The sequence below is a fragment of the Oryx dammah genome, unplaced genomic scaffold (assembly GCF_014754425.2).
Source record: "Oryx dammah isolate SB20612 unplaced genomic scaffold, SCBI_Odam_1.1 HiC_scaffold_2, whole genome shotgun sequence".
Taxonomy (NCBI): Eukaryota; Metazoa; Chordata; class Mammalia; order Artiodactyla; family Bovidae; genus Oryx; species Oryx dammah.
In genome coordinates, this window is record NW_024070186.1 from 195113969 (window position 1) to 195141646 (window position 27678).

The 27678-nt window shown below is 57.3% G+C and overlaps 1 protein-coding gene across 2 annotated transcripts in view; it reads right to left on the bottom strand.

The window, feature by feature from the left end:
- LOC120856162 (Grid2 interacting protein) overlaps nt 1-23655 on the bottom strand; it is a 31068-nt gene extending 7413 nt beyond the window's left edge. The window contains exons 1-12 of one of the 2 annotated variants that reach the window (XM_040231211.1): nt 23236-23655; nt 15925-16079; nt 8473-8721; nt 8172-8257; nt 7324-7393; nt 6736-6830; nt 6281-6464; nt 3619-3773; nt 2106-2243; nt 1748-1845; nt 1459-1576; nt 376-734 (exon numbers count right to left, since the gene is read on the bottom strand). In XM_040231211.1, the coding sequence (XP_040087145.1) occupies nt 376-734; nt 1459-1576; nt 1748-1845; nt 2106-2243; nt 3619-3773; nt 6281-6464; nt 6736-6830; nt 7324-7393; nt 8172-8257; nt 8473-8721; nt 15925-16079; nt 23236-23649 (2121 nt within the window). In that variant the 5' untranslated portion in view covers nt 23650-23655. Of the gene's footprint in view, nt 1-375; nt 735-1458; nt 1577-1747; nt 1846-2105; nt 2244-3618; nt 3774-6280; nt 6465-6735; nt 6831-7323; nt 7394-8171; nt 8258-8472; nt 8722-14806; nt 14821-15924; nt 16080-23235 lie in introns of those variants that run through there. The other variant, XM_040231202.1, reaches the window with a different exon arrangement.
- Between the last annotated feature and the right edge of the window lie 4023 nt (nt 23656-27678).

A 27678-nucleotide genomic window follows, 5' to 3' on the forward strand; every position in this document is an offset into this window, starting at 1 on the left:
CCAGGCAAGGGGAGGGCCAGGCGGGGCCCTGGGGGAGACTGGGGCAGGGGCCGAGGTGTGGAGGACCGGAAGGCCCGGGGCAGCGGAGGCACGGCCCAGGGGTTGTCCAGGGGCGTCAGCCTGAGGCTGTGGATGGGACAGCCTGAGCTGGCTAGGGAACCTAAGAACTGGTACCTGGGGTGGCCTTGGGTAGGGGGTGTCGAAGCTTGAGCCAAGGGTGGGATAGCTCCAGCTGGGGAGCGGGGTGTCCTGGGAGACAGGGACGGGATGCCTGGGGCACAGCCCTCGGGGCAGCGGGCCTCTGGCAGGAGCCCTGGGACCCCAGTTCCCTTACAGGCCCCCCCACGCACCCCCCACATGTGCCTGTGCACTCACCTCCTCATAGTCATTCTCGGGGCTCAGGAAATCCTCCACGATGGTGACCCGGGGGCCCAGCTGCTCACTCAGCGCATCCAGGAAGCGGTCGGTGTCCCGGCTTCGCACAGGGCGGGAGAAGGCGAAGAGCTTCCGGCGGCTGGAGGGGCGGCGGCTGGGGTCCGGGCTCGGGGGGCTCTCCGCGCAGACGGGCCCAGGGCCCGGCTGAGGGGAAGGTGCCCGGCTGCTGTCCAGGCTGGCGTAGGGGTGGGACTCGGAGCTGCTGGGGGAGGCCAGGCCCTCTGAGCACAGTGGGTAGTAGCAGGGGGAGGGCAGGAGCTGCTCGCTGGGCCATGAGATGCTGGACCGGGTCCTGGGCCCTGCAGTGGGGGGCGGGCCGTGAGGACCCCTCTTGGGTCAGTGCCTGGGTTCCAGCGCAGACTAGGGGGAGGGTGCCAGGGCAGCACCTTTCTTTCCCTCTCTGGACACAGCGCAGGAAGACTCTAGTAACTCTGCCTCTCCAGGTCTTCCCTGAGGGTGATCGGAGGCCATAGTGGATGAAGGGCATGCTGCTGGCAGACCCTGCTCATCCTGGAGAGGATCCCAGGGTCCCACCCGGAACCCACTGAACACAAGACGAGGGCGAGGGGGTCTCCAGACCAAAGTCTCGGGGCACCTCCCATACCCAGCAAGGCTTTGGCTCACAGAAGTATCACCCAGGGGTTCTGCCTTCGGAACTGCAAAGAAACTGTTGTGCAAGCTTCCATCTTTGCAGCTGAGCCATTCACAGAGCAACGCACTCTATCTAGTCTATACAACAGCCACACGCTCACTGAGGACCCCACCCCTTGGGAGCAGCCCTCCGTTTTTCCAGATCCACAGTGGGGGTGAGGATCAGAGAGGGGACACGGGAGGGGGGCCAGGACAAGGCGGATCTTGATGGCTTCTAGCCACGGAGGCTGACTGGGTTCCCCAGCATTCAGTCCCACGGCGACGGAGGAAAAAGGGGCTCCGGGGGGGTATGCCTGGGGGTGGGGGCAACACCCAGCCAGCTGGCCAGGAGGCAGGAGAGGCCCTCGGGAGCCGGGGCTGGAGAGCCCCTACCTGCTGGGCCTGCCGCGCTGGGCAGTGGCGGGGAGGCGCGGGCTCGGGAGCTGGTCCCCATCTTCCCTTTGAAGCTGCTGCTCAGGCGGGACTCGAGCTCCGCGTAGACAGCTGACATCTTCCCGGAGAGGCGAGGTGCAGCTGAGTCCAGTCAGCCCTCACCTCCCCCCACACACGGCCTCAGAGGCAGGCCCGGGTGGTCTGGGAGGCCAGGGTCTGCCCCACCTCCATGGGCCACCCATTCCCAGCTCCCCGCTGACACCAGGAGCAGGCGGAGAGAAGGTCTCACCATCTTGGGGTTGGGCGTCTCAGGGAGGGATGTGCCGTCGCCCGCCTGGCGCTCGCCTGGGATGGGAGGAAGAGGCATCTCTGGACAGTCGCTGGGACCTGCTGGGGGAATCAGGAGGGCCAAGTCCACCACGGGGCAGGGGTCTAGTGACTGCCTCTGAGCTCTAAGGGTTAGACCCCAACCCAGGCCCTGGAGAAAGAACCATCAAGCCCTGCAGACCCGGGGTGGGGAGGAGGCATTGGATCAGCCCATTTGGGGATGTCTCATCTGGCCAAGCCCATTTTGCAGGTGGGAAAACCGAGCCCTGGCCCCGCCCTCCCCCCTAGCCCCGCTTGCGGCCTGTTGGTCCCGGCCTCACCACAGCCGAGGCTGGCCTCCAGGCCCTGGGAGCGGAGGCTGCGGCGGCACATGGAGGAGGCCCTCAGGGAGCTCCGCGTCTGGGGCTCAGGCGCCGGCTCAGGCTCCAGCTCTGGCTCCGGCTCAGACTCGGGCTCTGCTGTGGGACCAATGGGGAGACGGGCTCCTTGTTCTCTCAGCCGGACAAGAAGCCTCTGAACACAGGGAGGGCGAGGGCGCCACCTGTGAGCCTGGCCCTGCTTTCAGGGGGAGCCCTGGGACGGGAAGCGGGGTGCCCGGCACAGGAGGTGCCCCAGGTAGTGCCGGCCTGAAGATGGAGGCCGTGCAGGGGGGTCACAGCCCCTCCCCCAGCAGGTCCTTCCTCATGACGAGGACCTAGGACCCCGAGACTCCAAGGTCTCCACACGCGACACCACCACCCGCAGGGGTGACGTGGAAGATTCCAGGTCAGGGCAGAAGTGTGGTAGGGACGTCTGCTGCCCAGTCTGCATCTGAGTTCACAGCCCCCCCAAGCCCCAGTCGTGGGTCCCCAGGACGGGGGTCAATGGGTGCCGGGGGGGGCACGTATGGGATGTGCAGGCGGTCCAGCGCAGGTGCCCAAGGTTTGGCCCCCTTTGGATGCCCGCAGCCCACGTGCTGAGATGTGTGTGGGCAGCAGTGGAATGGCATGGGGGGTCAGAGGCTGCACAGGGACCCACAGGCTCTCGTGTGGGTCTGCGGGCTTCAGAGCCCACCAGGCAGGGTGAGCTGGCCGTGTGCTCACAATCCAGGTCTGTAAACAGTGTCCACATGGACTCCTTCATCTGTGCCACCCTCCCTGGGGTGCAAAGCACAGCCACTGTGGAAACCCTCACATGCGGGTGAGAAACTCGGAGATCTCTGGCGTTAGATGCGTGTTTGAAGTCTAAGGTGGGATTTCCTTGGTGGTCAAGTGGCTAAGACTCTGTGCTTCCAAAGCAGGGGCCCTGGGTTCAATCCCTGATCAGGGAACTAGATTCCACATGCCGCAACTAAGAGTTCACACGCCGTAACCAAAGATCCCACATGCGGCAGGGAAGATCCGGCACAGCCAAATAAATAAATATTTTTTAAAAAGAGTCTAAGGTTATCCTGCTTTAGGGATCAAGCTGGGAAAGTGCATCTGCGGAGCCAAGCAAGGGGCCAGCCTGGGAGTGCTGGGCACGTATCTACAGTCGAGTCTGACTCTCTGCGACCCCATGGACCGTAGCCCGCCAGGCTCCTCTGTCCACGGGGCTCTCCAGGCAAGGATACTGGAGTGGGTTGCCATTTCCTACTCCAGGGCATCTTCCCGACCCAGAAATCGAACCTGTGTCTCTGTGTTTCCTGCTTTGGCAGGTAGATTCTTCACCACTGGGCCACCTGAAAGATGCTAGCTACAGAGCACAGGGGTGCCTCTGCGAGTGGGAGGGGCCAGGCCGGCTGTAAAGCCTCCCAGGTGAGAACAGGCGTCTGGCTCCCTCGCCTGGTGGGCGGGCCAGGCGGCGGGCGCTCACCAGTCATGGCCGTGTAGCCCAGGAAGCAGGCGATCTTCTCCTGGCAGAGTTCCTGCTCCTCGTAGGTCAGCAGCTGGTAGATGAACTGCCAGAGGACCTGCTTGGCCGGAGTGTCGAGCACCGGGTAGACATCGACGATGAGGGTGTCAATGTTCCTGGTGGGGGAGGGGGGTGCAGAGCGAGGAGTGCGTGACTCAGGGGCTCACCAGAGCGGCCAGGGTGGGGGACGGGGGCCCTTCCCCTCCTTCCCCAGACAGAGAAGTGGGCGGGAAGGCTGGCTCTGCGGACAGCCTGCCGGACTCAAATCCCAGCTCTGCCACCTGCCAGCCAAGTGATCTCCAATTACTCATTTCTCTGTGCCTCAGTTTTCTCCTCTGTAAAATGGGAGACAAAGGAGTTCCCTGGCGGCTCAGGGGTCAGGACCCTAGACTTGCACTGCTGTGGCCCAGGTTTAATCCCTAGTCGGGGAACTAAGATCCTGTAAGCTGGGTTGCTTGGCTGGGGGCGGGGCGGTTTGTGGGGGTCGGGGCGGGGAGTGAGGGGAAAAGCATTTACCTCACAGAGCTGCCGTGAAGATTAAAACGGATAGAACGGGGTGTCCCTGGCAGTCCAGTGGTTAAGACTCCACACTGCCAATGCACGAGGCATAGGTTTCTCTGGTCAGGGAAGTAAATTCCCCCATGCGGCAGGGCCAAAAATTTAAATTAAAAAAAATGTATAGAACATATTTGGAAAACTGACTCAAGGGACTGGCAAATGATGGCCCAAGGCCCCAAATTTGGTCTTCCACCTGTTTTTGTAAAGCAAGATTTACGGGAACGTGGCCACCCGTACTGGTGTATATTGTCTGTGACCATTTTCAAGTGACAACTGCAGAGCTGAAGGGCTTCAGCTTTCAGTGCAGACGGTATGGCCTGCAAACCCTAAAATGTTTGCTGTCGGGCCCTTTCCAGAAACAGTTTGCTGATCCCTGCATTGTATGGAAAAAAATAAAACTGATCCTCACAGAATACCACATGAACCCTGGGTGGATAAAAGACCAAACTGTGCAAGGTATGATTATAAAACTAACAGAAGATAAAGCAGGAGATTTCTTTTGACCAAGGAGCAGGGAAGGACTTCTTGAACAAAAATTCAAAAGCCGAAGCCAAAAGGCCCCATATGCATTGACTGTGATGATACAAAATCAAGAAAACCTGGAGCTGATAATACTAGATATAACGGAAGTAATAAGAGAATAACAAATGGAAGAAGATACTTACAATGTCTAAAATCAACAAGGAATCGGTATCTGAAACATACAGGGAATTCTGGCCAATTTCAAGTTTTGCTTTTTGGAATTTCCTGTAATTTTTCCCACATATATTTGTTCCATGGTTGGTGAAATCTGGAGATGCAGAACCCACAGATATTGAAGGTCAACTGTGGGTGTTATAACTTGGATGAATACTATTGTTGTTTAGTTGCTAAGTCATGTCTGACTCTTTCGACCCCGTGGACTGTAGCCAGGCTCCTCTGTCCATGGGATTTCCCAGGTGAGAATACTGGAGTGGGTTGCCATTTCCTTCTCCAGCGGATCTTCCCGACCCAGGGATCAGGGTCTCCTGCGTTGTAGGCAGATTCTTTCCCACTGGGCCACCAGGGAAGCCCGAGCGAATGTTGAAAATGTGCCAAATGAAAGAAGCCAGACACGAAAGTCCACACACTGGGGCTTCCTGGTGGTCCAGTGGTTAAGAGTCCGCCTGCCAGTGGAGGGGACATGGATTCGACCCCTGGTCCAGGAAGAATCCCACGTGCTTCGGAGCAACTAAGCCCGAGAGTCACAACCACTGAGTCCATGCTCCGCAACAAGAGAAGCCGCGGCAACAAGGGGCCCACGCACCGCAGCTAGAGCGTAGCCCCCACTCTCTGCAACTAGAGAAGGCTCGTGCGCAGCGACCAGGACCCAGCATGGTCACAAATAAACTAATTAGAATTTTTTAAAGTGGGAAAATAATTATAAAGAAGTCCACATGTCGTATGGTTCCAGCATTTGAAATCTCCACAACAGGGAAACCTACAGAGAAGGAAAGTAGATTACTGGAGCTGTGAAACGGTTGGGACTTCCTTTGGAGGTGATGAAAATGTCCTGAAACTGAATGTGGTGGTGGTTACATTTGTGAACATACTAAGAGCCAGAGCATTGTACACTCAAATGCGTGAATTGTATGGTACGTGAATTATATTTCAACAAACATACGTTTTTGTTTAAAATGAAAAAGGGGATGAAGAAGTAATTGGCTTTGCAAAGACCAAGACAATGACCCTCTGGGCTGAGGGGTGTGATAAACACTCCTGCTGCCACTGAGGTGGGAAAAGAAAGATGCTACTCCGACCCGAACAGGGTTGGGCTGGTTGTGAGTGCCCCTGGGTGGGTGTTTCGAGGGTCCTGCCAAACACACTGCAGGGGCTCACTGTCTGCTTCAATTTACAGAGAGGGCTGGGACCTGGCCAGGTCACGTGGCTAGGAGGTGTCAGAGTTGGGGTTTGTTTAGGGCAGCCCAATGCCCCCCGCCGCCACGCTCAGGAGAAGCTCAGGCAGGTGAGTGGTGATGAGTCCCGGCAGGATTTGGGTCCACCCACACCAGACCCCCCGCTGCCCCCGCCACCCTGGGATGACCACCTGTGCTGGAAGAAGCTCTCAAGGGCCCGGCAGACGCCGTAGCGCTCGGGGGGCGTGAGCAGGTGCTCCAGCTGCTGGCTGAAGGTCCTCCCCTGCACTCGGATACTGGATGGGAGGATCTCTGCCACCCACTGCAGGGAGGTGAGTGCCGACGACGGGTTGGGGGAATCCATCGAGTCGGAATCTTCCGGGGGGGTGGGTCACAGGAAGGAGAGGCACAAGTGAGCCAGAGTCCCCAGGCCAGGCAAGGTCTGCCCTTCAGCTGGGGCCAGGGGACCTCCCCAGCTGGGCTGAGTGCTGAGGATGGGGCTGGAGGAGGAGCCCTGAGGATGCCCAACCTGGGGAGGAAAGCTGCAGGGGAGAGCAGAGGCCTCAGTAGACTCGGTAATCCCACCCCTGGTGACCCAAGTAGAGGCTCCAGCGGCCAAGGCGGCCCAGGGCCACGGGCATCTCACCGCTGGCGAATGGGACGAGCCCCTCCTCCACCACCAGCGTGGGCATGGCGCCGCTGCCTTGGAGCATGGACACCACCTTGTCGTGGGAGCAGTTCCTGCCAAGCAGAGGTGGCCCCGGAGGGCCAGCCCAGCATGACCCGAGGGCACAGCCAGCCGCCGGACCCCCGTGTCCTGCTGGTGGAGGCCACACGGCGAGGCCATAGGTCGGCTCGAAGCCAGGGCCCTGCTTCGCCCGTGCATTAACCTCCTCTGCAGGAGAAGCTCCAGGCCCAGGGCCAGCTGGACACTTGTGGGTACAGGAGGCATCATGACCCCATCCCCCCTGGGTAGGTTACCCCCCCACCGCTGCCAAGGGAATGACACACACGATCTATTCAACTCTTCGCCCCAAGCATGGAGCCTGGGTGTCTCCGGGTTGGAAGGATGGTTTGACATCCTGGAGGGTAGGAGGGTGGATTCAAGACTTCCCATAGGAGGGGGGACAAACAGGGAACCAACTGGTCAGAGGCCTGTGGCCAGGATGTCCCAGGAGTCAGGAGTCCTGGGGGCTGTTTGCCACTAAGTTCCATGTCCCCAACAGCCTCTGACCTCATGTCCAGTCCATTGAGGAAGAGGATCCGGTCGCCTGACTTGAGGGAGGCATTGTCAGCCGGGCTCCCTGGAAGCAAGGTGAGAGGGCGGGTCAACTGAGCAGGGCCCTGCCCCGGGGGAGCCCATGTAAAACAGGACAATGTAAAGGGTGGGTGCGTGGCAGAGATCAGAGGAGCCTTTCTCACAGATCCATGCACCAGAGATGTGGGATGCAGAGGGGCAGAAGGAGCTCGGCATCAGCAGGTGCACTCTTGGGGATGGGTCCCTGGAAGCATCGTGCTCAGGGAGGGGCTGAGGGAGCAGGACAGACCCAGTGACCCCGCCCTGCGGATGGTGACAGGGTGGGAGAGCTCAGGGCAGCGCCGGGAGCCGTGTTCCCCGCAAAGAACACCCACAGCGGAATGCGCTTCCTCCCCAGGAAATGAGAGTCTTCCCTCCCCCTGCCAACCCCTCACTGGAGGGGCGGCAAGGAGGAATTCTTCCAGATGTCTCCATTCCACAGGGGCAGGCCAGGGGTGGAAGAGGGGAGTCCCTGGAGTCTGGATACTGGGAAGAGGCCCTGGAGCCCTGTGGCCTGCCCAGCAAGTGCCCAGTTCTCAGTGGGCAGTGGGCACAGGGAGGGTTGCATGGGGGCCCAGGAAAGGTCTGAATGGAGAACTTGGCTCTAAAGTGACCCTGCACTTGGAGGGGTTAGCCTGGACTGGGGAAGATGTGATCTGGGTCGGCTGCTCTGGGACACTTAGAGGACACAGGCTCCTCAAGGTTGGGACCTGAAGAGGGGAGCAGCCGCTGATCGACCTCACAGGCTCCTCTGCCCCATTCTGAACAACCCACCCATCCCTCACCAGGCAAGACAGACTCGATCCAGACAGGTCCATGGCCACGCAGCGTGAAGCCGAAGCTCTTGTTGCCCTTGTAGACTCGGACTGTCCTGGGGAGAAAGAAGGGGTGGGGTGGGGGTCGCTCAGTGTGCCTTTATCTGGGGAGAGGAGCCCGCGGGGAGCAGGGGATGGCAAGGTCCCGCGTCCCGCTCCCCTTAACCTCTCATGGACCCCAACCCCCTGGTGCCCCCGCTTCGCCCCCGCGCCCTCGGCCCGGGTCTCCATTCCCACCGACCGAGAGGCGTCCGCAGCCCGTCCCGGGTACCTGCGCGCGCCCCCGGGGCCCGCGCGGCCGCCCAGCAGAGAGGCGGCCTTGCGCGGGGGCGGCTCGTCGGGGCGGCGAGGGGCGGCGCTGGCGCGCGTGGACACCAGGAGGCGCTCGGGCCGCTCCTCGCTGCGGCTCCGGCGCAGCCGCTGCGCGCCGTGCGTCCGCCGCGCGCGGCACAGCTTGCCCAGCAGACCCTGAGACACCACCTCGTCGAAGCGCGCCCGGTGCTTCTTGGGGATGAAGATCCTGCGGGCGAGGACCACAGAATCGGCAAACTTCGTGGGCGCCGTACTGGGCGCTGTCCTCCGCCCAGGAGTGGCCTGGGGCATCAGTGTCCCCCTCGGGGCCTGGACTTGTGCCCTAGTGGGCCCGGGTCACCCGAGGGCCGCGGCTCCACTTGGGGAAAGCCTCCCTCCCCAGGTCCCCGTTACTCTGGCCTCAGCACCCTCCAAGACCTTCCGTGGACCTGTTCCTTCTCTCGCCTTTGTCTTCCCATCTCTGGCTTCCCCGGACTCCCTCATGCCCTCACACCAGCCAGGCCAGGCCGCAGCCAGGGGTCCCCCGCAACCACCTTCTCCCTGCCTGATTCCAGGAGAAAACTCTGCTGGAGAAAACCAAAGCCACCATCCTCGCTGGGGTGAGACTTCGCCTAGACCCGCAGGAGACTCCCAGCCCACCGCGGGCCTCCTGGCAGTACCCTCAGCCCGGATGGGGACCACGGGGTCCAGTCTTGCTCCTACTCTTTGACCCAGCCTGTGGCCCCCGCCGGCACACTCTGCTGTCCTAGCTGACCTGGCTTCGCCCTTCAACACCCTTCCTCCAGTTTAGTCCAACATGTTTTAGGAAGTCCCTGCTATCAGTGCCAGCCAGGCACTGGGCTTCAAAGCTGAAGGCACTGCGGTTCCTGCTCTCTGAGCGGTTGGCCTGGAAGTGACGAGAGGCCCCAGGGAGGCTCGCACAGTCCCCTGTTGAAGTCCACACCCCGGGACGTTTCTGTGGTGCCCCTGGGTCTCCTCTACAAGGTGGGAAGCTCTCAGAGGACTGGGTCTGTAGCTTGGGTGTGAGCCACGGTGACCGGCCAGGGCTGAGCAGAGTTAGGACTCAGTGAAGCAGTAAAGAGGGTGGTCCAGCAGTGGCCCCCCACACCTCTGAGGAATGGCAGCGGTCAACATCCTGGGGCTCCCTGGCCCCTGGCAGAGAATTCTCAGGCTCAGAGGGAGTCCGTCTCGTTCCAGGACTATGTGGCTGCCCACGGCTGAGGTGGAACCTGGGCTCTGGGCCTCCACACTGTCACCAGGCTCCATTGAGGGCCCTTGAAGTTCTGGTTGCTAGTGAGGCCTCCCTGGCTGCGTCCCAAGGCTCCTTTCCCTGTTCTCTGGACCAGGAGCCAGCGCCAAGGGCATCGGGGGAGGGCAGGGAGCAGTGGCCTTGCAGCCAGCGGACATACAATCCCTCGGAGGTCGCCTGGTGGCCCCCACTCAGCTCCCTTGATCTCTGTGGGTAGGTTTAATTAGGGCAGGGGGCTGCCTGGTGGGAGGGAAGGGATGTGCGTCCTTGGGGAGCAGGGTGCACCCCCCCGCCCTGCCCCGTGAGCTCTGGTCCAGATCCGGACGTTCCAGGCAAGCGGAAGGCAAGAATGATGGCCTGCTCGGCTCTGCCAGGAGAGCCATCACCCGATACACTCATCCTTGCCCACCCCAGGGATTCCCGAAAATCCAGGGCCTCAGCTGTGTTCCCTGGATGGTCTTTCAAGGTCTGCAGAGCCGGACGTCTCTGTCTGCTGGCCTGCATGGTCCCCGCCCGCCTCCTGCCCAAGCAAAGCAGAGATGACAGGTGGGAGACTGTCTGCTTCACCCTTTGGGCTCCAGCCTCAGGCTCTAGAATGTATCAGCCCAACAGCCGCAGCCCCTAGGTCCAACCCTCTAGCAGCAGTCAGAAAGGGCCTCCCCCACCCCCACAGTGGGAACCAGGGTGAGTCACCAACTGCCCAGGTGGGAGAAGGCTGGGTGCCCTCTGCCCTCCTCGGTGTCCATGGGGCTGAGATGGGAGCCTAGCCTGCCTGGTGTGCCAGATGTCCTTCCTGGCTGGTGTGGACCCTCCGTGCGCCTCAGTCTGGCCCACGCACTCCAGCCCTGGGTCTGCTCGGAACTGACAGCCCCGGCAGATCCAGGTGCAGTGGGGCCTCATAGATCACTGTGGCTGATGGACCGATGCCCCTTTGAACCGACGGCCTGACTCTACAGCTGTCCCCAGACTCCCAGGTCCCTGCTGTGCCGGCAGGTTTCTCTGTGTCCACGGGGCTCTTTGGGAGGCCACCCAGTGACGTTGCACTCAGAGTTAGTCTGTTCTTTAGGGGCCAGGTCCAAATCCAGCTCCAGATCCCCATCGGGGGTTCCCACAAGGCCCTCTCCATCACCGTCTCTGCCTCGCTCTCTGTCTAGCTCCCTGGATCTGTCCAGTCACACGAAGGAAAGAGGACTTTTCATTTCCATCCTTGGTCCCCACCCTGCATCCCGACCCCTAGGGCGGCGGGCCAGTGCCCACAGCCGGGAACCCCCTCTTTAATACCCTTCGGGTTTATGTCCATCGTCCCGAGCGCCTGCCCCTAGTCAGGCTGGCTCGCTGGGTACGCACCCTGAGCAGGGAAGCCCCTCGGTGCCCGAGCCCCACCCCTTTTCAAGTCAGCCGGAGGCGGGTCCGTCGCCCCAGGGCGCGCGGTTCCCGGGGGCTCCGTACGCGCGGTTCGGGGAAACTACCGAAAGTGCCGAGAGAAGCCCTGGTCCTTCCCCATCTGGAGCTGGCGAAGGCGGCGCGCCAGGTGCCGATGGCCCGGGGGTGCGGAGCCCGGAGCGGAGCGAGGGCGCGGCGACTCCACGCGCCTCTGCCGGGCGAGCGCGCTCAGCCCCTCCCGAGCAGGCTGGGCCCGCGGCCCCGCGCCCGCCCCTCTCGGGTGGCCCCGCCCCGCCCCGCCCCTCGGGGAACTCTCCCGTCTGCTCCGCGCGAGCTGGGGCCTTTCGAGCCGCCCCTTGGCCTCCTCTAGCCCCCGTCCACGAGCCCTTCCCCAGGCGCCTCGCCTCTGATCCCTCGGGCTGCGGCGCCCCGGAGAGTCCCCCGCACCGGCAGCGAGACCGATCCCGACAGTTCAAAGGAAGCTCCGATTGCCTTATGTAGAGTCTAGGAAGGCTTTCTGGAGGCGGTGGCCTTTATGCTAGGACTCAAGGACTCAGCCGGTGTTAGCCAGGGAGATCTTCCTCACTCACCCAGGGGGAAGCTCCAAAGAAGAAGAGGCTAGAGAGGGAGGCCTTGAAAGCCCTTGTCAAAGCTCAGCCTGCACTCATGAGAATAGAGAGGAGCCATGGGAGGGTCTAAGGGTTTAAGAGGAGGTGGAGGGCCCCTGAAGGTTTTGGTGCACCAGGGATGGGGCGATGCTGGGAGGGGCACAGTGAAGGGTGTTAGGATGGGACAAGCAGCCAGTCTCTAATGAGTAGTAGAGTTAATGAGACCTGGGGGCAAGTGAGGAGGGGGCAGGTGAGCGTGGTGGTGGGGGAATAGGGGGTCTCCCTGAGATGAATGTGTTCTACTGGAGAGGAGAAGCCAGAGCCTGTCCTCACTTGGGGTCCCCCAGGGCCTGGCCTCAGCCCTGCTCACAGTGAGCACAGCTCCCTGCATCCACTGGCCAAGCACGCTCACTGTCCCGTCATGACAGAGCCCTACCTGGTGGTCGTGCACCAGCTGTGACTGCCCAGCACCCAGAACCAGGCCCGCCCGAGGACCGTGACGACTCCACGTGTCTGTGCACTGGAGATGTGACCACGGAGATGCTCCTGCTTGAATCTGGACACAGCCAGCCATGCACACACTGCCGTGGGGCCATCTCAGAGCTGGCGCCTCTGACCCAAAGCAGCACGGGGTGGGCCGGACTGGCCTTTGCTGAAGCATCTGCCCCAGCAAGAGGGTACTACCAAAGGGCAGATCACACTCGGGCAGGGCTTCTCAACTGGGGGTGACTCTACCCCTCAGATGACATTCGGCACTGTCTGGGGACAGTTTTAGTTGTCACAAAATGACAAGCAGGAGGAGGGAGGAGGCCAGGAATGCTGTAAGCTAAGCACAGAAGAGCTCCCAACAACAGAGAATCATGTTGCTGGTGCCGGGGTTGAGAGACCTCTCTAGGGAGAAAGAGACCTTCCCGAGGGTAAACCAGTTTAATCGGCCATGTGTTAGACCGCCTGGCACTGCTTCTGACACGCTGGCACCGAATTTTCCAAATAACCTTGTGTGATGTTGTCTCTGACACTTGTCATTAAAGCAGAAGAGGGTGAAGGAGGTGCTGGAACCCTAAAGCCCACTTTCTCAATGAATCTCTTTGGTGCTTGCAGTTGGCAGAGTCTATTTACTTGCTTTCCCACCAAGAACCCCACTGGGAACACAGGGAGATGATCACCCCTGTTTTATGGATAAACTGTTGAGGTTAGTGAATCTGCTCAAGGTCACACTGTCCATGAGTGGACTGGGGGTTCAAGCGAGGTGTGCCAGGACTCAAAACCCAGCTTCCCCAGCCACCTCAGTGGTTCCCCTCTCCCCTCCCCTCCCCTCCACCCGATCCTTCCCTTCTTTGCCTGTTCCCTGAAACACTAGCAGGGCACGAAGCCCACTTTGCTTGCCTGTTCCCTCTCAACTGCGTCACACTTTCCAAACTCCCTGGCCTGTCCTAATTAGAAAGTCATTTTTATCACATCATCAGACTGGGATCCCTTTGGGGACAGACCCAAATCAGGCTCTGAGCCACAGGAGTACCTGCCGTCGTAAAGAAAGATAAGACCCTCTACTTACTTCACTGCCACTGACCCAAATCTCAGCCTCGCGGCCACACTAAGATGAAGAGGCCACGTTGGCCAAGACTGATGCAAGTTGCAGATGGACATGCTCCCCGTGTGTGCTGTCCTGTAGGGCGGCCACCAGCCAGACGGGGCCACTCCATACTTGCCGTGTGGCTGGTGAGACTGTGAAGCTGAATTTTAAATTGCATTTTATATTCATTTATATTCATTAAGTTTCATTTTAAAGAGTGACATGTGGCTAGTGGCTACTGCTCTGGCTGACCCAGCTTCACGGTCTCACTGCTCCTTCTTTCTCCGCGAGTCCTCTGCTGTGGCCCCCGGACCACCCTCAGAAGCTGCGCGGTGATGTAAGTGGTTCCAGCCTTGGTCAAGCGTGCACACGCACCTGCACACGTGTATCTTCATCTACCCTGTGTGTCCTCAGGTGGCCAGGTCGTCGCAGTTCACTCCCCTCAGTCGCAGGGTCAGAGCCCTACCAAAGCGGGGTGACTCACAGCTAGACACGGTTGGTACCTGAGGCTGGGTTCCGCAAGGCGGCACTCTCACCTTGGCATTCTGGGGTTCCCCTCTGTAGCTGGATGCCTGGCCCTGATGAGCTATCTTTCCTCCTCCACAGGACACATGGCTGCACCCCACTGGCCGCTGTGCAGCCCTGGAACTGCCGCCTCCTCTGGGCAGCCTGCCCTGACAGCCCTGTGCTGCCCTTCGGTTGGTGCTCAGCTCTCAGAATCACAGAAAACCGACTGTGCCATTCCTCCGTGCCTTCTCGGAGCTCTCTCGGCAAGGGGCTGCGTGGGGATCACCACTTGACCCCTAGAACCCAGTCCATCAGCCCCTGGAGCCCAGTGGTGGGGGTGGGGAGTGGGGGATAGGGGAGGAAGCCATGGCTGCCAGGGGACCCCTCTCTCTGCAGAGCCCAGCTGGGCGCCACCCCCTCCTCCAGCAGCCTCCCCAATTTTCCTGTCTCACTTGACACGCTGAGAACAGAGGCTGCTGTTTCATCTTCCCCAGCGGCGCCTCGGGGACGCTGCGGGGACCGGGCATCCCCAGGGGTCCAGCGTTCCCGCTTCCCAGGCTCTCAATCGAGCACGCCCAAGGGGGCGCCTCCTCCGCCCCCCGCTTTTCCTGACCCGCTGCCAGCAGCTTGGGACCAGTGGTGGACGGGAAAGGTAGGCACGGGGGTGTCCCAGGAGGCAGATCAGCTGGCCCGGCAGAGGCGGCGAGGATGGAAGCCCGGGCAGCGCCGAAGGGAGGACCGATGAGGCGGACCGCGAGGGCCTCCGGCTGCTAAGAGCCGTCAGACACGCGTGCCAACTTCCCCGGGGACAGCCTGGCCACCCGGCCCCTGGCCCAGCCCTGGTGCGGAGGGGCGGGGCTGCCGGCCCCAGGGAGCCCTTCTGCCCCAGCGCATGATCTCTGCAAATTTGTTTCTAGATGTAACTTTTTTTTCCTCTCGGATTTTCCCGGCAAGGGGCAGACCCCTAACTCACCCAAGGCAGCTCATGGTGGCCTCTTTCGGTGGCCTTCTGTGCTCCGCTGCAGAGCGGAGGGGCGGCGACCGGCTTGGGGAGTGGGGGTGGCCAGCCCGGTCCCTGACATTGGCCAGGCCCAGAGGGAGGGGCAGGCTGCGGGGTGAATGGCAGCGAGGGGAGGGGACGGGCTGAGCCCAGGAGGGGGAGGGGGGGGCGGGGGGAGCCGGCGCCGGCCCTGGAGGCAGGGGGTGCAGAGCCAGCCCCGCAGGATCCCAGCGGGGAACACTCCACTCAGGCCCAGGGAGGTCTGATGAAAGCCGTGCAGTGCGGGGCAGGATGAGGGTAGAGGTCAGGGGGCTGGGGAGTGTCCCAGGCCATTTCAGATGTCACAGGACCTACCAGGAGATTTTTTTGCGCCCCCAGCAAGGATGAATTTAGAGTCCAAAGCTGAGCAGAAAGTGCTCAGTCAGTTGGTCCGTGTTCTCGTGAATGCTGCTCATGTGCTGTATGGCTCTGGGGCAGTCCCTAACCCTCTCTGAGCCACAGTTTGCCTCTGGAACGGGGATAATGATAGTCCCGGTGGGGTTCAGTGAGCAAGTGTTCCTCTGGGGCCCTGGTGAGGTTCTTGGCACCTGGCTGGCATCATCAAAGGGCAGAGCTAACACATTGTTACTAGGCTGCGGGGGCGGGGGTGGTGGTGGTACCGGGGATCAGGATGGGCCCAGCACAGTCCCATTCCTGCACGGAACTGTGACACAGCACAGCTCCTGGCCCTCGAGCTGTGCCGTTATTCCCTCTCAGTGAAGAGCTAAGGGCATCTTGGTGATAGCATTGGAGGCTTCTGCGGTCTGGGTTTGGGACAGAGCAGGGCAGCAGGAGGTGGGTCTTCTCTGCAGCCCGTCCCAGCCCAGCAGTTGGCAGCCCTTCTTTCTCACTCAAAGCGACACCCTGGCAGCGGCAGCACCAATAGCTGCCCTTTCCAGGGTCAGCCTTTGGGGTCACTGACAAAACCCTAGTTTTGGGGCAGTGGGGTGTTTGGGGTCCAGCTCAGGGGCTGACCACGCAGCAGCAGCAGCACGGGGTGGAGGCAGGAGAACAGACACCATTGCCCGCCCATCCTGACCCCGAATGAGTACCTGAGGTTCTCTAGGAGGGGCCCGCGGGCCTCAAGGGGCAGCGCCAGGGTGAGCGCCCACACCAGCTCGTCCACCCGTTGCTCCGCCGCGAACTGCTTTAGAGCAGTGAACACCTGCTCCTTGGCGGTCAGCTGGTCCCCCAAGATCTCGTCCACCTGCGGGGAGGGGTCTGATGAGTGGCCCAAGGGCCCCAGGGCAGAATGCTGGGGAATCAGTACCCCCCTCTCCCTTCCTCCCTCAGGACAGTGGACGTGGCAATGCTGCCTGGGCCCCACTGTGCGCTCCTTACCCAGACCCCGTCAGACCCCACAGCAGCCCCCACGAGGTGGGCCGGGCCAGCGTCTTCAGTTCTGTCTAAGGGAACTGAGGCCGCTAGAGGTAAGATGACCTGGCCAAGGCCATAGGGTCAGGACCCAAACCCAGAGATGGCCCATCTATTGACTATTGTGAGGATCAAAGGAATCGATCTGTGAGCTTAAACACGTGCCAGGCGCTCGGTAATTGCTAGTTACTATTGTTGTGATACTCAACTCCCTTCCACCACACTGTGAGCTGAGAGATCACACAGAGAACGCTCTGGCTCCACGAGAAAGCCCCGGAGCACGCCTCGCTCCGCATTCTGACTCCCTTAATGCTCCCTCCGGATCTGTGTTTTCTTCATCTTTGTGTACAAACCAGCTGATGCGGGACACAGCACATCTGCTGTGATTCTGTATGACCACTGGACGTGGGCAGCTCAGTGACAGTGTCCAAAGCCTAAAAATGCACCTGTCGTTTTACCCCACGATCCTGCACCTGGGAACGTACCCTCGACGTGTCCTGACAATCGCACGATGACGTATGAGTGAAGAGGTTCAGCCTTGCCTGGTTTATGATACGGAGATGTTGGAAGTAGTATAAATATCTGACATTATGGGCTAAACAATTGTAGCACATCCACTTGGGGGATATTTGTCTTTCCTTGGCCATGCAGCCAAGATGGAAGGAAGTCCCAAATCAGGTGGGAGGCAAGACTTTGGTCCTAATGGTGCAGCCTCGGGCAATTGGAGGCTGTTGCCCAGGGCTTTGGTTCTTGAAGGAATGATGCAGAGATGTGGAGACATGGAGCTCACACAGGGGTGTGACAGAGCCCTGCAGTGCACCCTGAGCAGACTCATCCTGAAGGCTGATTAGGACAGTTGTGTTCTAGGTTGCACATTCTTTCTTGGTTCTAAGCCGAGGAGAAGGGGGTGACAGAGAATGAGATGGTTGGATGGCATCACCAACTTGATGGACAACAGTCTGAGCAAACTCCAGGAGATGGCGAAGGACAGAGAGTTATGGTGTGCTGCAGTTCATGGGGTCACAAAGAGCTAGACATTATTAGCAACTGGACAAGAGGAGGTCTCCAGTGCTAACTCTATGAACTGTTCCTCCCCCAAAGTCCTTTTCTGCCCAAGTGAGTAGAGTCTACTTCTGTTGTTCATAGCCAAGTTCACTCCATACTCTGCAATATTGGGTACCGTTGATTCCAGGGTGAGCACTTTTTTTTTTTGCCAAACCGTGGGGCATGTGGGATTTTAATTCCCTGACCAGGGATCAAACTCATACTCTCTGCATTGAAAGGTGGAGTCTTAGCCACTGGGCCGCTGGGGGAAGTCCCTGTATTTTAAATTTTAGCATCTCTGAGATCACTTTGTGTCCCGTGGCTAGCTGTCATTCCTGTGCATGTATGAATTTTGTCATAGGTCTCATATTGTTACTTCCACAGAGTTATATACATTGCTGGTACTAAATATGTCCAAAGAAGTCTATAAGCCCTCTATCACCAACTACAGATTAAGTGACAAGAAGATAAGGAAGCACATATCATGGGTTAGGTGGCTTGCAATTGACAGTGTCTAAGGTTTGAGGCAGTGTGGTACCGTTTGCTCACACAGAATGATGCTGTAGGTCTTTATTTAAAGACTGTGGTATGAGGAGTGATGGCTAACGAATTCAGGCCTTCTTTCTGGGTAGTTATGATTATGCTCAGTCGTGTCCAACTCTTTGCAGCCCCATGGACTGTAGCCTGCCAGGCTCTTCTGCCTGTGAAATTTTCCAGACAAGAATATTAGAGTGGGTGCCATTTCCTACCCCAAGGGATCTTTCCAACGCAGGGATCAAACCCTCATCTGTGTCTCCTTCATTGGCAGGTGGATTCTTTACCACTAGCACCACCTGGGAAGCCCTTCTAGGTATGATGAAAATGTTCTAAAATCGTGGTAATGGTTGCACAGCTCTGTGAATATACTAAAAACCACTGAACACACTTTAAATGAATAAATTGTATGGTATGTGAATGTATCTTGATAAAGCTGTTATAATGGAAAGTGTTTGTGAGAGACAGGCAAGGTTTCAAATAGAACACACACTGTTACATTTCTATCAGAGATAATTATACACACATCTGCGTAGGGAATATGCACTGAAGTTTATAATGATTTGGATTATTTTTATGTCAATGCTTTCCTTTTTTTTTTTAATTGGGCCATTTGGCATATGAGATCTTAGTTCCCTGACCAGTGATCGAACCTGCGGCCCCTGCATGGAAGCTTGGAGTCTTAACCACTGGACCACCAGGGAAGTCCCTCGGTTTCCACTTTAGTTTTTAGGCAGTGAGCTTATATGACTTACACAGTCAGGAAAAGGCATGCATGTTATTGTTGTTCCACTTCCCTCTTTACTTTTTAACTGTTGTAAAAATGCACATAACATAAAATTTATGTGCCAGCAAAGGTCCGTCTGGTCAAGGCTGTGGTTTTTCCAGGGGTCACGTATGGATGTGAGAGTTGGACCATAAAGAAAGCCAAGCGCCCAAGAATTGATGCTTCTGAACTGTGGTGCTGGAGAAGACTCTTGAGAGTCCCTTGGACTGCAAGGAGATCCAACCAGTCCATCCTAAAGGAGATCAGTCCTGAATATTCATTGGAAGGACTGATGTTGAAGCTGAAGCTCCAATATTTTGGCCACCTGATGCGAAGAACTGACTCATTGGAAAAGACCCTGATGCTGGGAAAGATTGAAGGCAGGAGGAGAAGGGGATGACAGAGGATGAGATGGTTGGATGACATCACTGACTCGATGGACATGAGTTTGAGTAAACTCCGGGAGTTGGTGATGGACAGGGAAGCCTGGCGTGCTGCAGTCCATGGGGTCGCAAAGAGTCGGACAGGACTGAGCAACTGAACTGAACTGAAGATAAAATTTACCACTGCAGCCATTTTAATATGTACAGGTCAGTGGTATTAAGTACATTCACCATGCGGTATAACCATCACCACTCTCCGGTTCCAGGACATTCTCATCCTCCCAAACGGAAACCCTGCACCCATTCAGCAGTCACTCCTCATCCCCCCTTCCCCAGCCCCAGGGAAACCACTGATCTATTTTTCAGCGTCTCTGGATTTGCTTGTACTGAATATGTCTCATGACTGGAATCTTATACCACTTGCGCTTTTCTGTCTGGCACTGCTACTTTTTTAATGGAGCAGTTAACCACCGTCTGTCCACACTCCAGCAGATTCCCTGCCTTGTTAGTCGAGGGTCTGGGAGTGCCTCTGGGTGCTGACACCCTGAAGCAGGGGTGGGAGGCTGGGCGGCTGGGTGAACCCAGGAGATCGCCATGTGTCTCTCTCAGGCCCACGTGGGTCCCAACTTCAGCCAGAGCCGGAGCCATTCATTACCCCTTCCACTCACCTCCAAACGTATCAACAAGCCCTGCATCTTTCCCCTCCATCCCCCACTCTCAGACGATGAAGAACCTGCCCCCTTCCTGGGCAAGGCCAACCCACAAGGCCACCAAGTCACCAGAGTCCCCACTCTCTCTTCCTGCCACCTACTTGTCACTCAGCTCTCAGCTTGAAAGTTCCCTCCTCAGGGAGCCTTTCCTGACCAGTCTGACCAGTCAAGACTCTCTCATCTCCCTGCTGATTTCTTCCCTTCAGTGATCATCATCTGAAATAGCTAGTTTATTGAATTGTCCATCGACTCAATGGACGTGAGTTTGAGCAAACTCTGGGAGATAGTGAAGGACAGGGAAGCCTGGTGTGCTGCAGTCCATGGGGTCACAAAGAGTTGAACATGACTGAGCGGCTGAACAGCAACAGCATCGCTTTGTCCACGTGCTTCGTTTGTTTCCCACAATGCTTGATGGCAGGCTCCCCTCTTGGTCCTGTGCACAGCTGTGTCCCCACTCCTTGCTGGTCAGAGGGCCGTAAGCAACAACTGCAAAATGCATGGATTTCAGTGACTCTACTGCCTCCTTCCCTTTGTCTCATACAAATTGTTCGCTTCTCTCCCCGCCTATAAATAAATCAGTAAACTCCTCCCTTGACTCCACAACCTTACCAGCCTTTTCTTTCTGTCCAGAGCCGTCGACCCTGGCTATTTTCATACAACTGTGCTGACTCACTGCAATCCCCCCCACCCCTGGCCACAAGCGATCCCTGACGCCGCTGCTCTGGCCGAGGATCCCAGACGGCCCTTGATTGTGATCTGTGGCCCATGGTTTGCCCCTGAACTTCAGAATTGTATATACAACTGCTTCCTAAATGGCAGCACAGTGGATGAGGAAAGGCTTCCCAGAGAGGGTGACATCACAGAGGGTAAGCAGGTACTAGCAGGCGGCTTCGAGGGCACCCAGGCCAAGGCCACGTTCTGTGCACGGCTGAGTCCTAGCAACTGCACCCCAGATCTCCTTCACCAGACGAGATGGCCCGAGATGCAGACCTGACATCTTACTCCTGTCCAGGCCAAGCACAGGGCCTGGTGCACGCAGGGAGCGTTTACAGAGCTCAAACAAAGAGCTGTAGGCAGCTGGCCATTCTCAAGGTGCGTGGGGCCGGCTGTGGTATCAGTCACCTGCTCCTCCAGAACCCATCAGGCCCAGGAAGGTCAGTGGCTTTGAAGCCAAAGCCAGTGGCAGCCTCAATTCAAAGGAGAACATGGCTCTCTGGAAAGATGTTTTATGTAAGAAAGAGGAAAAAATAGCTCCTCCCTCCTGGGGCCCCACCACAGCGCGGTTTTGGTGTCAGCTATTACCCAGACGCTCTCAGCCTACATCGAAGCATGAGGCACCATCACGGGACACTAATGGATTTTCTATTAAATATCAGTCTCTGCGAGGAGGAAAAACTGGGGCAGGGAGAATGCTGGTGAGAACCCGAGAGCTGCATGTCGGAAGCTGGTGGGGGGGCTCCACAGCTGCCCTTGATCTTCTGGAGGTGGTCTTTTCTGGGGATTTGTGGAGCTGCTTGGCGAGCTCTAACCAGAATCCACCAGTCCCTGTTCCCCCTTGTCAGAAAATGTGCCTAAGCTGACCTGGGCAGCTGGTCAGATTCCTCCCTAGGCCACAACCTGACTTTGTTTCCTCACCAAGTCCACTCTGCTCATCTGGGGGCTCTGACCACCTCTCTTCTGACTCCCCAGGGATTGGATGGAGTTTGGGGCAGACTTTTGGGTCTACAGTGAGTCATCTGGGATGACTTTACCAGATGAAATAAAGCAGACTTTACCAGTTGCTAAGGTCTGAATGTTTGTGTCCCGCCCCCTCCTCCAAAATTTGTGTGTTGAAAATCGAATGCCCCAGGTGGTGATGGTATTAGGAAGCTGGGCCGTTGGGAGGTGACTAGGTCATGAGGGTGGAGGTCTCATGAATGGAATTAGTGCCCTTATAAAAGGGCCTCAGGGATTTGCTGGCAGTCTGGTGGTTAAGACCTCATCTCCCAGTGCAGGGGGTGCAGACCTGATTGCTAGTTGGGGAGTAAGGCATCCCACATGCCTCTTGGCCAAAGACAACCAAAACGTAAAACAGAAACGATGCTGTAAATTCAATAAAGACAAAAAAAATGGTCCACATAAAAACCTTTTTTTGAAAAAAAAAAAAAAAAAAAGCCCCAAAGAGATTCCTTGCCCTTTTCATCATGTGAGGACAAAACCAGAAGTCTGCAATCCAAAGCAGGCCCGCACTCAAGCATGCTGGAGCCCTGTTCTCAAATCTCACGCCTCCAGAGCTGTGAGAGGGAAATCCTATTGTTTATAAACCACCCAGCCCGTGGTAGTTCGGTTATGGCAGCTGGAACAGATTAACGTGCTGCTGCTGCTGCTGCTAAGTCACTTCACTCGTGTCTGACTGTGTGTGACCTCAGAGAAGGCAGCCCATCAAGCTCCCCGTCCCCGGGATTCTCCAGGCAAGAACACTGGAGTGGGTTGCCATTTCCCTCTCCAATGCATGAAAGTGAAAAGTGAAAGTGAAGTCGCTCAGTTGTGTCCGACTCTTAGTGACCCTATGGACTGCAGCCCACCAGGCTCCTCCGTCCATGGGATTTTCCAGGCAAGAGTACTGGAGTGGGTTGCCATTGCCCTCTCTGATTAAGGCACTAGGGCTCACCAATGTTTCTAGAGGCTTCCCTCTTGGCTCAGTTGGTAAAGAATCTGCCTGCAATGCAGGAGACCTGGGTTCGATTCCTCGGTTGGGACGGACGATCCCCTGGAGAAGGAAATGGCAATCCACTCCAGTATTCTTGCCTGAAAAACCCCATGGACAGAAAGCCCGGGGGGTCGCCTGGCGAATCCATGGGGTCGCAAGAGTCGGACACGACTTAGTGACTAAACCATTTCTAGGTCTTCCCGTCTTCCTGGACACATTTCCCAGCATCCTTTGGGAGCAGTGGTGTGATTAGTTCTGGCCAATGAATATCCACTGAAAATACAGGAATTCGCTTTCCGGGCCCCCACCCCGCCCCGCCCCGCCCACCCTCGGAGTCCTCAAGAGTTGATGCACAATCTTCTAGGCTCTCTTCTTCTACAGGGAATCTTGGAGCTTCATATTGAGATGGAGAGAACCTTCTGGGTTGAAGGAATCATTCTATGTTCTGCATTCTACTAATATTATTGTCTGTATTCTATTCATCTACATTTTGATCAGGCTGGTGGTTACAAGGGTGTATGCCTATGTAAAGTTCATTAAATGTACACTTAATGAATGTGCTTTACTGTATATCTGTATTACCTTAATTAAAAAAAAGAAAAAGAAAAGCAACTCCCACAAATCAAGCAAACAAAACTCATGAAAATTTAGGACAGGACTGGAAGCTTGAGCATCACTATATTTCTGATAAATCTTTCGTTGGAAGTTTCCTTAGCTCCAGGCTCCCACTCCTGGCCTGAGGAGGGCCTGCCTGGCTCCTGACGCTCCGGGCCCACGGTGCCCAGCCCCCCAGAACAGCGTCCCTAGAGCCCCACCCCAGACCGTCTGTCCCTTAGGGCTCTGCCCCGCCCTGCGCGCCCTACCTTGCGGCTGAACTCCTGGGCTTTGCGCCTACGCTCTCGGTGCACGGCGTCGGGGCGCTTGCGGCCGGCCAGGCGTAGCAACTCACGGCCCAGATAGAGGCCGCGGCTTGAGCGTGGGATCCGCAAGGCTGTGGTCAGCGGCTCGAAGCTGGATCCCGCGTCAGGGCAGCCGATGGGGCCGGGGAGCACGCCCAGGCTGGGCGGCACGCGCGGGCAGCGCCGGGCCAGACGCACTAGGCGCTCGCGGCTCAGGCTGCCCACAGCCAGCCCCTCCATCTCCAGAATCTGATCCCCGGGCCGCAGACCCCCGGCGTGTGCGCTGCTCCCTTCCACCACATCCAGGACAAAGCAGGGACCCGAGCCCCCCAGCCGGAAGCCGAAGTCCTCCGGCCATCCCTGGTTGGTGGCCGGCATGGCAGTGGTGGCCGTGCAGCTGGAGGAGAGAGAGGTCACAGGGGATTCCTTGCGGCCTTGCCCACAGGGCTGCGTGCCGCTCAGACTCAACGAATGTGCCAGTGTGAGCCACTATTCTTCCTCTGCCTCTGTGTGGACCATCAGTTCTTAGGATATCGCCTGACCTCCTGGACCCGGCTGTGCCTGAAAGTCACCAGTTTCAATGTGACAAAAGGACTTCCCCTTGGTAGTTAGGAGTTCACAAACTCCTGCTGACTTCGGGGGTCATTTGCCTTTTGAATTGATCTTGAGGAGCCATGATATGGCTGCTTTGTGGGGGTGGGAATCGTCCTCTGAGCTCCTGGCTCTAGGACTGGCTCAGGGGAGGGGAGGAGGCTCTATTCTCTGAAAGCAGACGGTGCATGGGCTGGAGACACAAACGCATCGGGGGTGGCAAGGGTGACTATCCTGGATGGAACAGTCTATCTGTGTATTTTTCCATGTGTCTGTTGAGAGCAGGGATTCCTTACAGGCATCCATGGATGACCTCTGAAACTGTAGGTAAGATATGATGTAAAGGCTTAGTTTTCTGGGGGAAGAGTCCGTAGTTCTAAGGAATTCTAACCTCTGGCTTAGAAGAACCTCTGGGGGCTGGATTTTGAAGGCCCTGGTTTTGGTCCCCCCTCAGCCTTCTGAAGATGTTTAGACAGCCCTCCCACCCACCCTATGGGTTTTGTGCTCCTGTTGGCTCCGTCTCCCAGGAGCTGGCCTCTCCCAAGACACTCTTGGAGTTGGGGGCAGGGAGGAGGCCCCCAAGAGTATCATGGACTGGGGAGGAAAGGCCTCGAGTGACATCCAGTGGGACCTGTCATCCGCCACCAGAGGGCTCGGTGTGAGAACTCCTCACACTGGGTTGGGTGGGGCTGCCACACCCGGAGGCTGGCAGGCTCACTCCCGAGCCCACGCGGGGGCCCTGGTCCTCCTCTGCCAGGCAGTGGTGCTGCCGTGGAGCCTCAGGGACACTTACCTGTCACATGGGGGCAGTGAGGGACTCCTGGGTCCATGGGGCCCAGGTGGGGTAGGAGCATCCCTGGGTCTTGGAGGGGCCTGAGATCAGTTCTTGCCCCTTGAGTCAAGCAGTCAGCTCATGCACAGGCAAAGCCGGGCTGGCTGAGACTGATGAGGCCAGGCTCCTGCTCCCCTTCCATGTGCATACCGGCTCTGACCAGTGACCTGCAGCGAGGCTGCTGCTCAGAGGCCAGAGCAGCTTGCTCCCAACCTGTCTACACCCAACCTGGGGAGCCACAGAGCCGAAGAGGCTGCCGGCATTCAAACCCCTTGGGGCTTTTGAGATGCCTTGAGCCCTCCAGTGTGTCCTCAGCCCTGCAGATTGACCTAAGCCCTGTCCCACCCATGTAGAGCTCCCCTCTTTCCCCTTCACCTGGAAACAGGAATCCAGGCTCCCGACAGGGCTCACCAGAGGAGGCATCCCAGGCTACCCGTCCCAGAATCTTGGGTACTGCGCCTCCCTCCAGGTTTGCTCACCTTCCTCCCTGGTGACGGCAATGGCTGTGGGGACAGAGCACGGCGCTGGCGGGACGCCTGGGGACGCTTGCTTATTGCCAGTCCTCTGCTGCTCAGGGCCTTGGCATTGGTTACTAATGCATCAGAGGTGACAGCTGGAGTTTCTAAGGCAAAGTGATCCTCCGAGTAATCTGAGAAGGCCCCCGTTACCAGGAGGACCAGCAGCATGGCTGGACAGCTTGGCCAGCGCCCAGAGTGGCTGGCTCCTGCTGCACGGTCCTGGGGTGATGCACAGGGGTCCTCAGGAAGGAGCCAAGACTGACCAGAGCTGGGCCTGGGGCTGGGTCCACCCCTGAGGCTGCAGAGCTCGGCAGGTGCGTCAGGAGGATTCAGTTGGGCTGTTCTGGGGGTTGTATGGGGGGTTCACTCAGTCCAGTGATGGCAGAGGGGACCACTGAGACTCACTGAGGCATGATCTGATCCCCACAGAGGACACCACTGCCTGAGCCCCACAGGCCAGGCTTAGTGGCGGGAGAAGGGGAGACTCAGGCCAGAAAAAGAGCTTGGGATGAGAGAAAAGATGCTGGCCTAAGTAATTATGGAAAGGAGCGGGGTCTGTGAGACGAAAGGCAAAAGGAACCGTGCATAACACTGTGCTCTAGTCGGGAAGGGTGGCCCCTGCAAGGGCGCAGGTGAACGGTTCTGAAATCACGCCATACATGCACATGGGCATTGAGCGATTACGTCCGCAGACCGTAGGAGCCGGATTCCTCTGTGTTGCAGTGGGAGGTTGCAGACGAGCCTACAACAGACGGAAACGTTTACAGGTATGCACATGGACCAGTAGCAGTGCTCAGTTGGATCTGACTCTTTGTGACCCCATGGACAGCAGCCCGCCAGGCTCCTCTGTCCAAGGGATTCTCCGGGCAAGAATACTGGAGTGGGCTGCCATTTCCTCCTCCAGGGACTCTTTCTGACCCAGGGATCGAACCCAGGTCTCCTCCATGGCCGAGGGATTCTTTCCCACTGAGCCACCTGGGAGCCCACAGAGGTTAGTATCTGCACCCAAGCTTGCCGGCTCTGTCAGCTGAGAGGGCTTGGAAGCAAGGGTGTTCCCCCCAGCAAGGAGCACATCCAGTGTGAGAGTTTGATCTCTAAGATCCCTGCCCAGAACAAGGAGCCCAGGCTCCTTGGAGAAATGGCTGATTCCAGGGCTGGGGCGGGAAATACAGGAGGTGAGCCTGGACCATCTTCTAGTGCCAGAGAGTAAGCACGTGTGAACACACACACACACACACACACCATGGGGTTTGTCAAAGGGACACAGAAGCCAAAGGAAAGGGCTTCCCATAGCCAAAACTGGAACAAGCTGAGCAGGAATGTAAATCACATAGACTTGGGTTGTAATATAAAGTATAAAATAAATATCAACAAGTTTACACTAATATAAATAACTGGTTAAATAAGTGAGGAAAAGAGACAGTCACCTGGACAAGCTACTTCTCCTTAAAGGAGAACTCCCACCCTTAATTGTGGGCTATACTTGGCGACTTCTTTCCAAAGAGGAGACAGTACTGTACGGTGGAGAAGACTGACGGACATGACCTCAGCCAGGTGGTCAAGGTCATCACCAGCAGGGGAAAATCAGGTTGATAGCGAGGACCCTTTATATGATTGACAAGAATGGCACTTTGCCTCTGTGGTCTTCCTCTGCAAAACCTGTAACCAGTCTGCCTATGAGAGAAACTTCGGGCAAACCTAAATTGAAGGACATTCTGAAAATACCTGATTCTTCAAAATGGTCAAGGTCATCAAAAACAAGGAAAGCCTGAGAAGCTGTCACAGACTGGAGACCTGGTGGCTAGATGCAGCGTGGGATCTTGGGATGGAGAAGGCACTTTCGGTGAAAAGTAAGGAAATCTGAATTAGCTAATAATAATGGATCAACATTAGTTCTTCAGTGGTGACAAATGGACCATAGTAAGTAAGATGACAGCAATAGGGGGCGTTGGGTGCAGGGTAAGAGCGAACTCCATGCTGTATCCCAACGTTTCTGCAAGCCTAAAACTGTTCTAGAATTAAAAGTTGATTTTTAAATTGTTTTCTCAGGATGTGGGGGATGGGGATCAGATAGATTAGAAGATATCCTTAATAGGTCACCATGATTGAGCTGGATGTTCTCCAGAGTTGGCTTTAACCAAAGGTGCTCCAAGTTGCTGTGTGTGTGAGTGTGTGTGTATGTGTGAGATGGATGTGCTCTAGTGTGTGTGCTCTAGTCTCGTGTACATTATAAACTCTGCCAGGATGGTAACAGTATATCGTCATTGGAAAAAAAACAACAACCCATGAGTGAACAAGAGTGTCCCCAGCCCGGTGGAAGAGTGACTGATGCTGTAGCTGAACTCATCTTCAAGCACAGCTCTGAATGCCTGTTAGGCTGCAAAACTGTTGTACTGCGTGGTAATTGGACATAAACCAAGGTGGTCACATGGCTGATTTACTTGGGCTGCTCTTTTGTCCTCCTGA